This window comes from Camellia sinensis, chromosome 14 (assembly GCF_055761805.1).
Source record: "Camellia sinensis isolate YWXY chromosome 14, ASM5576180v1, whole genome shotgun sequence".
Classification (NCBI taxonomy): Eukaryota; Viridiplantae; Streptophyta; class Magnoliopsida; order Ericales; family Theaceae; genus Camellia; species Camellia sinensis.
In genome coordinates this window covers 53,298,708-53,312,377 of record NC_138974.1, presented here as the reverse complement: position 1 = coordinate 53,312,377, position 13,670 = coordinate 53,298,708, and the positions used below count along the sequence as shown (strand labels likewise).

Below are 13,670 nucleotides of genomic sequence, written 5' to 3'. Positions count from 1 at the left end.
CTCAATAATATTGAAACAATTATATTAGAATGATTATGTTTTCTTATAATTTTTTTTCTTTTTTTAGAATTGAAATTTATTATTGTTTTGTAAATAACTTTTTTAATTGACTTTTTTCGGTCTTTAGTAAAAGAATTTAAATTGTACTTTGATTGATAAGAATTTTTTACTTCATTAAAAATGACAGAAGTTTTGTTTTTTTTTGTTTTTTGTTTTTTCATATTTAGGATCATAATCATTCTAATATAATTTACTTTTTTAATCTTTAGTAAAAGGATTTAAATTTTACTTCGATTGATAAGAAATCTTTTACTAATTTCATTAAAAATGACAAAATTTTTATTTACTTATTTATTTTTTCTGTTTAGGATTTTTAATTTTTTTTAAAAAATTCCATATTCAATTTTTTTTAATCAAATATGAAAATACATAAAAAAGTTAATTTTTTTTATAGCAAAATATCGATAAAATTTGAAGACCTAAAGTTGAGACTTGGTGATTGGTTGTTAGGTTTAGTAATTGTTAATTTTTTAATTATTGTTGGATTAGTAGTTTATTTGATGTAATATTGATTGACAAAAAAAATTAAATTAAATTAGATGTCAATCCTTTAATCACTATGAAGACAATAAATTGACAGTTTCACCCCTTAATTTGAATTTAAATTCTAAATAGACTTTTTGAAAATTTTAAAAATAAAACTAATGTAATTAAAATTATATAAACCACATGACCACAAGAAAGCAAAATTTGAGGAAAAATATAGCATAATGAGGATGATTATTGACTCGTAAACGAGAGCTAGTTGTTCTTGATCAATTCAAGAAAAAAGCTCAGCTTTGAAGACTCGTTTGTGGATTTTCAAATGCGTATGCTGAACATGCTTATATAAGAAAATATTATGAGAAAATTGTGGCTAATAATTAAAAAAGAAAAAGAAAACTAAACAAACAAACACACACCTCATTTGTCCAAGTCAAGATGAGGATGAAGAAAAACACTCAGGTTTCATTTCTAATACTGCTAGTGTTGTTGAGCTTTCTAACTCTGTTAAATGCAGAGCTTGATGAATTTGCATGCCAGAGACAGAGTAGTAGTAGTTGTAATCTTGGTGGTGCTGTGAATGAGGTTAAGGTTGGTGTGATTCTTGATATGGGATCATGGGTAGGGAAGGTTGTTCATAGCTGCATTGCGATGGCGATTTCCGATTTTTATGCTGTAAACACTCCTAACTATGAAACTAGGGTTGTTCTTCATATAAGGGATTCCTATGGAGAACCCCTGCTTGCTCTGTCTGCTGGTGAGTCTTTGTTTTTTGTTTTTTCCTCTCATATTCACGTGCTTGCAATTGCAAAGTGTTTTTCTATCTATGTTCTTGATTTATCATTCAGTAGTTAATCTGGGGTGACATTTTCAATCCTACATTTCTTATCTGTGCCCATAAATATACATGTTTTTCCCAAGGGGTTCAGTAGCATCCAATTGGCAGTGTTATTATTTCAATAGTTTGAGGTATTAAGTTGGACTTTGTTATATAGTTGATGTCTAATTTGATGTAATTTTTGTGATATTTGTAAATTATCTCCTACTGATTGACTAAAAAAATGCTTATTTTCCCTTTTAGGGGACCTGACATTATCAGGCCCATTGAAATAGCTTAAACATACTCCAACTAATAAGTGATTTTGTCATTTTTGTTTATGTAATTTAGCTCATGGAAACCCATGTGCTTGGCGACTTGAACTTGGGACATCCAATTCTAGAGGAATAATCTCAAATCTCATGTACTATTCCTCGAGATAGTCTTAGAAGTTTCACTTGCTACCTTAAAACTTTCAATGTACTCGGTCCATCCAAGCAAGATGGCACACCCACTATGATCATACTCAATTTTAGTGGTGGTGTTAATTGAGATTGCAATACCCCATATAAAGCTTCAATTAATGAAGAACAATTGTGATTACATTAACAGTTCAGATATTTCTGATTCAGGTTTCTGCTTTGCCTTTTGCAGCTCTTGATCTAATAGAGAACATCAAGGTGCAAGCAATGATCATAGGCCCTGAGACCTTGCTTGAAGATAAACTTTTGGCCTTGTTAGGAGACACAGCTAAAATACCTATCATTTCTTTTGCAACAAGTCCTTACTCCACCCATTATCCTTATTCTGTTCAAATAAAACCAGATGAAATCATTGAATTCAAAGGCATTGCAGACATTGTAGGATCATTTGGATGGAGGAATGTCATCCTTGTTCACGAGGACACAGTCACAGATTGTGGGAGAGAAATTCTCCCATTTTTAGTTAATACCTTCGAAGAGATCAGTATGCACATTTCATACACGAGTTCCATTTCTTACTCAGCCACTAATGATCAAATTCTTGAAGAGCTTCACAAGCTCAAGACTATTCAGACAACAGTATACATTGTCCATATGTCACCTCCTCTCTCTTCTCGGCTTTTTCTAAATGTGAAGAGGTTAGGAATGATGGGTGAAGGGCATGCTTGGATTGTAACTGCTATAACCATGAACCTGCTGCATACCATGGACTCTTCTTCCATTGAGTCAATGCAAGGAGGATTGGGTTTCAAGTCTTACATTCTGGGGTCAAGTGAGCTCCATAATTTCACTGTAAGATGGAGAAGGGAATTTCACATTCAAGACCCAAGTTTTGAAGTGGCAGAGTTGAATGCGTTTGGTATATGGGTATATGATGCAATTTGGGCACTAGCAGTTGAGAAGGTAAAAAAAAGCAGTCCCAGTACAAGAGACTCTCACCAACGCGGCATGGGGCCGAACTTGATGGACTTGCCCAACATTGGAGCCTCTCAAAGTGGGTCAATGCTTCTAAAAGAGATATTACAGAGTAGAATTGTGGGTTTAAGTGGCAAGTTTCAACTCTTGAATGGGAGATTAATCTTCAAGGCCTTTGAAATGGTGAATGTGATCGACAGAGGTGAAAGAAGAGTTGGGTTTTGGACACCAACAGATGGAATTAAAAAGCAAATGTACCCATCCAACAGCGGTCTTGAAGCCATTGTATGGCCAGGCGGTTCTACAACCACTCCAAAAGGTTGGTTGGTGAGAATGAGTGGGAAAAGGCTTAGAATTGGTGTTCCTCTGACAAGGTTCAAGGAATTGATAAATGTAAACCGCAATCCTCAAACCAATGCAACCACTGTCACTGGCTTTTGTGTAGATGTATTCAATGCTGCCATTGAAACCTTACAATATGAACTGCCTCATGAATTTTTTCCATTTGAGGATGCCAATGGACAGATGGCAGGAACATACAATGATCTTTTAGATCAGGTCTATCTTCAGGTACATTCTGTGTCAAATGTAATCAAATATCACACCAAAAATGATATCTAGAGAAGTACCCAGAATTTGAATATGTACCTAGAAACTTTTCTGGGCAATCAAATATCTAGAAGAAAAAAAATATTCTGAAAAGTGCCCAGTATTTGAATATGCCACACACAGAATGAATCTGCGCTACATATTCCAAATTCTATGCACTTTTCTGGATACATAGCATTGCTGGTATCACACTGATCAATATAGTTCCAAAGTAAAACATCTATGTTTAATTTATAAGAAAAAACCATTTTTCATGAAACGTTTGTTTTGTGTTGCTCTATGGATGGATTAGAATTATGATGCTGTTGTGGGGGATCTTACTATCACAGCCAATAGATCTTTATATGTTGACTTCACATCGACTTAGACCGACATGGGCATTGGAAGAGTAGCTCAAGTTGACATGAAGAAGAACATGTGGATCTTCTTGAAGCCACTTGATTCAGATCTGTGGCTAACAAGTGCTGGTTTCTTTATCCTAACAGGCTTTGTGGTATGGCTCATTGAACGTCCCATAAATGAAGAATTTCAAGGTTCACGAGCTCAGCAAATTGGGACTGTCCTCTGGTTCTCCTTCTCAACCCTTGTTTTTGCCCATAGTGAGCTTTCTGTCTCATTTGTCTTCTCCAAAACTAGATCACTTTTTTATTCTTTTTTTTATTTGATAACGAGGGTATTGAGACTAACCCCTGGTACACGTAAACCTGATCACTTTTTGTATAGCAACCGAATTTTCATAACTAAATGATATCGAAGTAGAGCAAATTTAAGACTTACTTGAGTGACACCAAGGGCTTTTAGCCCGATAGCACCTCCCCAATTTATGAGAGAGTTTGGGGATACAAACTGATATGTTCATTATTGCCATAGGAATAAGTCATGCATGAGAATAGCAACCTCTCTGCCTCATGCATGAGAATAGCAACCTCTCTGCCTCAATGCCTCAAGAACAGGAAATAGCAACCTCTCTGCCTCAATGCCTCAATGCCTGAAGAATAGGATTTAGTTGTAGTTTGTTTTCAATAAATGGGTTGTAACCTCTTCCATGTTCTGTGCCACAACCCTCTGCATTATTATTTCAAGTTGTTAATTTCCTGTAGTTAGTGTTCTCTTTTGGCTTATAAATAGCCTGGGAATTATGGAATAAAGAATAGAGAATTAATATCCCAAACCCCTTTTCTTCTTCTTAGTCCCTGTTCTTCTTCTTCTTGGCCATTCACTGGCTGTTCTTATACAAATTTCTCATCATTTGGTATCAGAGCCAGGTTACATGGACACACGGGCTAAAAGCAATGCTGAATTTCGCAATGAAGTCAGCGAAATCCTTGCTCGCCACGAGTCCAGCTTTGACCAAATCCATGGTACCCTACAAACTGTTTTGACAGAACTTCAAACCATACGAGTCTCACAAAGCACCATTCCCATCGATAACCCTTTTGCCCAAGCCGAAACCTCCCATAGCCGACCTCGACCCACCCCCAGCAATCAATCACCAACCCAAGGTACCAACAACACACATGACCAAAACCATACACACCTGAAACTCTCATTTCCAAAATTCAATGGAGACGATCCGACAGGTTGGATCTTCAAGGCTGAACAATATTTTGATTTCAAAAATGTTGCTCTTACTCAACAAGTTCAGCTTGCGTCCTTCCACCTTGAGGGCATAGCTCTACAATGGCTTCGATGGTTGACCAAGTTTCGGGGACCTCTAACTTGGAACGAACTAACCAAGGCCCTACTGCTCCGTTTCGGTCCCACCGACTATGAGGATCCCTCGGAAGCTTTGAACCGCCTCAAACAAACTTCGACAGTGGCTACCTATCAAGAAGCCTTCGAGATGCTCTCACATCGGGTTGATGGGTTGCCTGAAAATTACTTGATTGGGTGTTTCATTGCGGGGCTCCGTGATGACATACGCTTGGATGTCAAACTCAAACAACCACGCACCTTAGCTGACACCATTGGAGCGGCACGGCTAATTGAAGAGCGCAACTCTCTACAAAAAAAAGGGAGCAGTTCCTTTCGTCCCCAAGTGGCAGCCTTCACACCGCGGTATACTCCAAACAACACAGTCGGAGTTCTAGGACCTCCACCCGCACCAAAGGCGGGTCAAACCGTGACTAACACTCCAATTCCATTCCGACGTATTACCAGTCAAGAGGCACGAGAACGTCGTGAGAAAGGGTTGTGCTATTATTGCGATGAGAAGTTCACTCCGGGTCACCGCTGTCAAAGACCCCAGTTGTTTATGATCGAAGAGTCACCCATAATCGAACCTACAGTGGCCATGGACCCTCCGGAAGAACCTGATATAACCGAACTCCTTCCTGAAATCTCATTCCATGCAATAGCGGGGACGACACATCCTCAAACATTTCGAGTGGTGGGTAAATTACAAAATAAAGCAGTGACTGTCCTCATTGATGGGGGAAGCACCCACAATTTCATCGATCAAGCCATAGTCACGAAATTTGGGTTGCCCGTGGCACGCGATCAGAAGTTGCAAGTAATGGTGGCCAATCGGGACAAAATCGACTGTGAAGGACAATGCCTTGGGCTCATACTCCTCGTTCAAAACTTTCCGATTCAAGCCGATTTTTATGTTTTACCAGCAGCAGCCTGTCAAGTGGTTTTGGGAGTTCAATGGTTGGCCACCCTTGGACCAATTGAAACAGATTACAGCTGTCTTACCATGTCCTTCCGGCAAGGAGGTAAGTCTTGTATTTTTCAAGGCCTTAAGCAACCTACAACCACCGCCTTGAGCGACAAGGAACTTCTCAACCTCAATGGAACAGCCTTGTTTTTTCAAATCATTCCAAGCCATGAACCAACTTTAGTCAATGAACCTCCCACTGACCTCGCCCAAATCCTCACTGAATTTGAGCATGTCTTTGACATTCCCAATACCTTGCCCCCGAGACGAACCCATGACCACCACATTCCGTTACAACCAAATCAAGCACCCGTGAGTGTCCGACCCTATCGATACCCTTATTATCAAAAGACAGAAATTGAAAGGATGGTGAAGGAATTTCTTGACTCAGGTTTGGTCCGCCCCAGTACTAGCCCATTCTCTTCACCGGTATTGCTCGTCAAAAAAGCGGATGGAGGTTGGCGATTTTGTGTTGATTACCGAGCTCTCAACAATATTACCATCAAAGACAAATACCCAATCCCTGTCATAGATGAACTCCTTGACGAATTACATGGCTCCCAGTATTTTTCAAAGCTCGATCTTCGTGCCGGATACCACCAAATACGGGTTCAAGAGGCGGATGTTCATAAAACTGCTTTTCGGACACATGACGGACATTATGAGTTTATCGTAATGCCCTTCGGACTTACAAACGCCCCCTCCACATTCCAGAGTTTGATGAATGACTTACTCCGGCCCTACTTAAGGAAGTTTGTTCTAGTTTTTTTTGACGACATTTTGGTGTATAGCAAAAATTGGATCGACCATCTCAGCCACCTCCGTGCAGTCCTCCAAGTTTTATCTAGCAACCAATTATTCGCCAAAAAATCTAAATGTTGTTTCGGTGTTTTACAGGTAGCATACTTGGGACATCTTATTTCCTTTGCAGGAGTGGCTGTCGATCAAGCAAAGATCAACTCCGTTCTTGAGTGGCCCACCCCCACTTCGGCACGAGGAGTTCGTGGCTTCCTTGGTTTAGCCGGATATTACCGAAAATTTATCAGCGGGTTCGGAGGAATTGCGGCACCTCTCACTCGATTATTGTCCAACGATGGGTTTCGCTGGACTGCCGAGGCCGCTACTGCCTTTTCCCAACTAAAGAAAGCACTCACAACTCCTCCAGTCCTCCGATTACCAGATTTTTCTCAAACCTTTGTGATTGAATGTGATGCTTGTGGGGTGGGCATTGGAGCCATTTTATCACAACAGGGCCAGCCAGTGGCATATTTCAGCGAAGCTCTTAAGCCCATGGCCTTAGCTTTATCAACATATGAGAAGGAAATGCTAGCAATAATCAAAGCCATCCGCAAATGGCGGCCATATCTCCTCGGAAAACCTTTCATTGTTCGCACTGATCAAAAAAGTTTAAAATATTTGTTAGAGCAGCGAATCACGACGCCGGCCCAAACCCGGTGGTTACCAAAAATTCTCGGGTATGATTACATCATTGAGTACAAGAAAGGAAAAGAGAATTGCGGGGCTGATGCACTCTCACGGGTTGGCGAGCTTGAATTCCATGCCATATCCTTGCCTATTGCGGAGTGGTGGACCACACTCCAGAAAGAGGTCGCCACCGATCCTTTCTATAGTCATTTGTTGGGCTCATTACCATCACATCTTCAACCACAGTATTCCTTACGTGATGGGGTGCTCTTCAAAAATGGATGTATCTATTTGAGTCCCTCCTCACCACTAGTTCCTACCATATTATCCACACATCACTCCTCACCGGTGGGCGGACACTTTGGCTATCATAAAACATTAAGCCGCATCCACGCCAGTTTCAGTTGGCCTCACATGCGCACCACGGTTAAGAACTTCATAAAAAATTGTGACATTTGTCAACGATGCAAATCTGATTGTTCACGTCCCGCCGGTTTGCTACAACCGCTGCCCATTCCCGACAAAGTTTGGACTGATATTTCCATGGATTTTGTGGAAGGTTTGCCACTGTCACACGGCAAAACTGTCATCATGGTGGTGGTTGATCGCTTGACCAAATATGCGCACTTTATTCCACTCAAGCACCCATTTACCGCTCTCACCGTGGCCAAAATCTTTCTTGACCAAATTGTCCGACTTCACGGCATACCCGCATCCATTGTAAGTGATCGTGATAAAGTTTTTATCAGCTCATTTTGGAAAACTTTATTTCACCTGCAGGGTACAGCTTTGGGTATGAGCTCTAGTTATCATCCCCAAACCGATGGCCAGACGGAAGTTGTTAATCGCACACTCGAGCAATACCTCAGGTGCTTCACGCATGACCAGCCAAAAAAATGGACGGAATGGGTTGCCTGGGCTGAATATAGTTACAATACTTCTATCCATTCATCCACCAAAATAACCCCTTTTGAAGCTGTGTATGGTCAGCCTCCGCCAACTCTACTTTCCTACATTCCTGGCACCACAAAAGTTCAAGCCGTGGATGACCTTTTACGCAGCCGTGATGACATTCTCAGTCTCTTACGTCGAAATCTGGTTGTCGCCCGTGACCGTATGAAGTCCCAAGCTGATCAACATCGTCGGGAAGTTGTCTTCGAGGTCGGTGCTTACGTGTACCTCAAACTTCAGCCGTACAGGCAAAAGACAGTTGCATTCCGCGGCTCTATGAAGCTCTCACCTCGATTCTTTGGGCCTTATAAGATCCTTGCCCGAGTCGGACCTGTGGCTTACAAGCTCGAATTACCAGTTGGTTCCCAAATCCATGACGTTTTTCATGTGAGTCTCTTAAAGCAGCACATTGGACCAGTCACCACAGCTTCCACCCGCCTGCCACCCGTATCCGATGCATCCGAGATTCTTCCTCAACCTGAAGCAGTGCTGGACACCCGTGTCATCCAAAAGGGGCTTTACCGACCAAAGACCGAGATTTTGGTTAAATGGGTGGGTGCGCCCATTGAAGATGCTACTTGGGAGAATCGTTGGCGTTTTTCAAAGACTTACCCTGATTTTATCCTTGCGGACAAGGATAGTGTAAGGGGGGAGGAGTGATATGTTCATTATTGCCATAGGAATAAGTCATGCATGAGAATAGCAACCTCTCTGCCTCATGCATGAGAATAGCAACCTCTCTGCCTCAATGCCTCAAGAACAGGAAATAGCAACCTCTCTGCCTCAATGCCTCAATGCCTGAAGAATAGGATTTAGTTGTAGTTTGTTTTCAATAAATGGGTTGTAACCTCTTCCATGTTCTGTGCCACAACCCTCTGCATTATTATTTCAAGTTGTTAATTTCCTGTAGTTAGTGTTCTCTTTTGGCTTATAAATAGCCTGGGAATTATGGAATAAAGAATAGAGAATTAATATCCCAAACCCCTTTTCTTCTTCTTAGTCCCTGTTCTTCTTCTTCTTGGCCATTCACTGGCTGTTCTTATACAAATTTCTCATCACAAACCTAGTCAAAGGCGAGGTTGGGTCGATGAGCTTCATTAGTCTCGCCCCCTCTGCTTAGCAGCTCTTCTTTCCCATATTCTTAGGTGTAAGGCTAGATATAAATTGTATCTGCAATCCTCAAAAATAACTTAACTGACATGTTATGACTTTTATTTTTTATGGCATTGGACATTGCAGGAGAGAGGTTGTTCAGTAACTTTGTAGTGATTGTTTGGCTGTTTGTGGTGCTTATATTGTCTTCAAGCTACACAGCGACCTTGACTTCACTGTTGACTGTTCAACAGATTCAATTGGCTTCAAATGGGGATTATATAGGGTACAAAGGTCAGTCTTATTTACAAGGAGTCATAGTTAAAAACTTGAACTTCACGGACTCTAGGCTTAGAATATATAGTTCACCTGAAGAACATGCTGATGCATTATCAAGTGGAAGTGTTGCTGCTATTATTGATGAGATCCCATACCTCAAGATCTTCCTCGCCAAGTATTCTGGTAGCTATGCCATGGTTGCTTCCGAATCTACCACCAGTGGTTTTGGTTTTGTGAGTATATCATTCCTCAATTACTTATGATCATAACTGGTGGGAATGACTCCCCTCCATACTCTTATCCTCCATTGTGAGCCTAGAATGGAGCCCAAAAAATGAAGTATGGAGGATAAGAGTATTGAGGAGAGTCATTCTCGTAATTGGTTCGGTTTGGTCGAGGTTGGGGGAAAATTTAGCACTCAACTGAATTGTTTTGATTTTGTTGGTTTGAGGAATCGAAGCCTCATAGAAGATTTTAAAGATTTTATAGAAACTTGTAAAATTTCACATCATGAATAAATGAAGAGAGTTACAAAACATGTAGAATTAGTCATTTATCTTCTAATATTTTTAAAAAATAAAATATAAAAAGTACTTACATGATGTAATATTTTGGTTGGTTCAGTCAGTGTAGATGTAAAATTTTCAAAACCGAAACAAACCGTACCTTGTTAAAAACCAATTGAAAGCCGGAATTTCTATTCAACTCAGACAGTTTTGTTCCACCGATTTTTCTTATAACCCTACTTAAGAGTTCCAGAGCACAACTCAGCATGTTAACATTGTTTGCTCCCAGACAAATAAGACCCAGTAGCTAGTCACAGATGGATGGAGCTGATCTAACCCACCTTGATTGGATGGGTAAGTGATAAAGATCGATCCCATCCATCCATGTTGCATGGCCTCATTAGTACGAAACATCACATACAAATGTCGCAGTAGTACTCTGGAACATGAGTACTTACATTAGATGCAGTAAATCATGAGGAGCTAAATAGCTTAATAAATGAACATGAGCATTTTCCCTCATTTTTATGTATGTGAATGTGCCTATAACTCTTTGATAGAGATGGGGAACGAGTTTCCAGGGCTTGATCTGGTGCTTTTCCAGCTCAACGTGCATATAATTTAGTTGGTTTCTTATCATGTGTTACCTACTATCTTTCACAGGTTTTTCGAAAAGGTTTGCCGTTGGTCCCAGAGATATCAAGGGGGATTGGGCAGCTAAGGGAAAATGGGACATTGATGAGGATAGAGCAGGCATGGTTTAATAGCCCACCATCTCTAGGGTCGACAGAGAACAGCTCTGTGACTAATGGCTCCCCCAGCAGACTCAACGTTGATAGCTTTCGAGGTTTATTTCTTATCAGTGTGCTGTCTTCAGCTTCAGCCCTTGTCATACTATCGATCCACTCACTCTATCAAAGATGGCATGCCAAAGTTCACAGATTCAGAAATCTTATTTGTGAAGTACTAGTGTTCTGGGTAAAGCTCCTTTCCACTACAAATTCCAATTTGATTAATCAAATTCCAAGGTGATGTCTGAGACAATAACTTTACAGACATGGAACTAATCATATATAATTGATTTTAAAAAGTAATGGTGATTATACATATCAGACGGTGGAGTCTAGTACTGAAGAAACTGCTCCACTCAAATTACTCCGATTATATTTTCCGTGTTGGTTATTTGATTATTAATAACCCTTTTAATAGTTCTGCTTTTTTCATCCCATTGTGTTCATGAGCTTGTCCCAAAATGTGTTACTTTAATCGCGTAGCTTCTTTTTTCTTCTTCTCTTTATTACAATATATATATATCAACTCTAATGAAATAGAATGAATCATTAATTATAACATAAATCATAATTACAAAACTTTCTAGAGAGAGAGAGAGAGAGAGAGAGAGACTCCAATTAAAAGCAGGGAAATAAACCCACATGCAAATAGAAAGGCAGAGTTGAGAGCTCAATAAGAAGTGTAAGAACTCTGATAAAAAAGAATAATTCTGTTGGTTAACCTCCAAGCTTAAAATGTTGCCTAGTGATGTACTATTTGTTGACCTTTCATATGGACCTTCTAATAAGTATTCATTTAAATGACTAGTAAAATTCAGAGAGTAGATTCCAAGACATTGATCAATTCAAGAAGAACTTCAAGCTGAACATTGAAAACTCGTTTGTGGATTCAATTCAAATGAGTACCATCCCAAGTCAGCAATTTAGATACTAGGGTCGACTCCTGTTGCACTTGAATTAGATTTTAATCATAAAAAATCAAGCCGCACTAATACTTTTCACACTGGACACTGACTAGAACTTGCACAGCTGCACATGCTTTCTATAAAATAACTTGAATATGTGATTCATAAACACTACTTTGTATCTGTTGAGTCATCTAATCATTAGTGAGTAGTTATATTAGGACTTTTAAATTTTAATCTGGTGGTTGTGTAGCGATGTGTAGTATCGTTTTGAAGTGTGAGATTGTAATGTCAGACTTCTATGGAGACGAGATTGGTTTCTCCAATATGGGGATTGTGTGTAGTTTATTTCTTAGACTTTTTTTTGACGGTTGTTAGTTTAGTTATTGTTGACTTTTTAATTATTGTTAAATTTTAATTGTTCAGTTTGATGTAATGTTTCTTATATACCGTTTGAACAAAGAAAAAAAAAAAGTAGTTATATAGAATCAGTTTAATAATGGCCTTATTTGGCAAGGGATTTTTTTTTTTTTTTTTGGGACTAAAATTCAAAAAAAAAAAAAACAAAATAGGTTAAAATAGCCCATAAGGCAAAACGTCATATTAAACTCATAATCATTTTACTTTTTTCCTCACAAACATCACATCCAACTACAAAAAAATCCAACCCTCTTTCCAAACACATATTTTAACCTACTAAAATAGCAAAAAACTAAAATAGGTTACTAAAATAGCCAACTTCCCAAACAAGGCCAATGTTACAAATTCAAAATATTGACATAAAATTTTACTCGAAATTGAAGTATGAAATTTGTGGCTCAAACTAATTAAAATTTGGGAAAATAAACCCTATGCGAACCATGCAAGCAAGCTCTATGTTTACAAAGTGGGCTTCTCCTCCCAAAGGAAAAAAGTTATCTAAAACACTCCCAAGGAGCAGGTTGCTCGATGTCGTCAGTGGTAATGTCATAAATACATTCGGACTCTTGATTTCTATTGAACCCACAAAGAGCTCCACATTTTCAAAGAGGAAAACCAAGATATGGAACAACAACAAATACTTCCCTTTCTTTATAATGATAAGGAAGGGAATAGGGGGAGAAGAACTACATTCCGTAATGCTAAGACTCGAATGTAGATATACGTCTAATAACGTATGAAGTAACATTTATCAAGAAACATCAACATAATCCAGTGTGGGAGCCGAATGGATGTCTATCCCACATCACTCTTTGTGAGAGTCTATCCCACATTACTCTGTGAGGAAACCACACTGCAGTACATAAGTTGACTAACTCTATCATCCAAAAAAGCACAAAAAAATTATCTAAAGTTTGAAAAAACAAGTAGCCGGGCTAGTAAATTGCATAGTTCACAGCTAAATTTGGATACTAGAAACCAATGGCTGACAAAAAAGATTGTGATACAATAATGTACGACGAATGAAACCATTCTTTCTGTACTTCTAGGTCAACTGAGCTCGTATGGGACGAAGGAGGTCAGCCAAACAACCTATGAAGCATGGGTACTTCGAAAAACATGACACTGAGCTCGTAAGGGAAGGAGGTCAGCCAAACAAACAACAAACAACTCCACTTTATACGTTTCTTGAGCTTAGGCATTTTAAAAAAAGAGAAGGGAACTTTTCACCAAAGGAGGCAATAGGAATGGAGGAGGCTTTCCAAAGGCATTAAAA

The 13,670-nt window shown here is 39.3% G+C and overlaps 1 protein-coding gene across 1 annotated transcript; it reads left to right on the top strand.

The window, feature by feature from the left end:
* Nucleotides 1–981: 981 nt before the first annotated feature.
* Nucleotides 982–11,486, top strand: LOC114316708 (glutamate receptor 1.2-like). The gene is made up of 5 exons (XM_082904869.1): nucleotides 982–1,371; nucleotides 1,993–3,366; nucleotides 3,734–3,965; nucleotides 9,641–10,009; nucleotides 10,883–11,486. Exons 1-5 carry the CDS (start codon nucleotides 982–984, stop codon nucleotides 11,308–11,310), a joined length of 2,793 nt encoding a protein of 930 aa, XP_082760995.1. The 3' UTR covers nucleotides 11,311–11,486.
* The last annotated feature ends 2,184 nt before the right edge of the window (nucleotides 11,487–13,670 follow it).

Coding starts and splice junctions, on each gene's coding strand:
- LOC114316708 (XM_082904869.1), top strand. CDS start 982: ATGAGGATGAAGAAAAACACTCAGGTTTCATTTCTAATACTGCTAGTG. Junction 3,966..9,640: donor AACCCTTGTTTTTGCCCATA/GTGAGCTTTCTG, acceptor TGGACATTGCAG/GAGAGAGGTTGTTCAGTAAC. Junction 10,010..10,882: donor CAGTGGTTTTGGTTTTGTGA/GTATATCATTCC, acceptor GTGCTTTTCCAG/CTCAACGTGCATATAATTTA.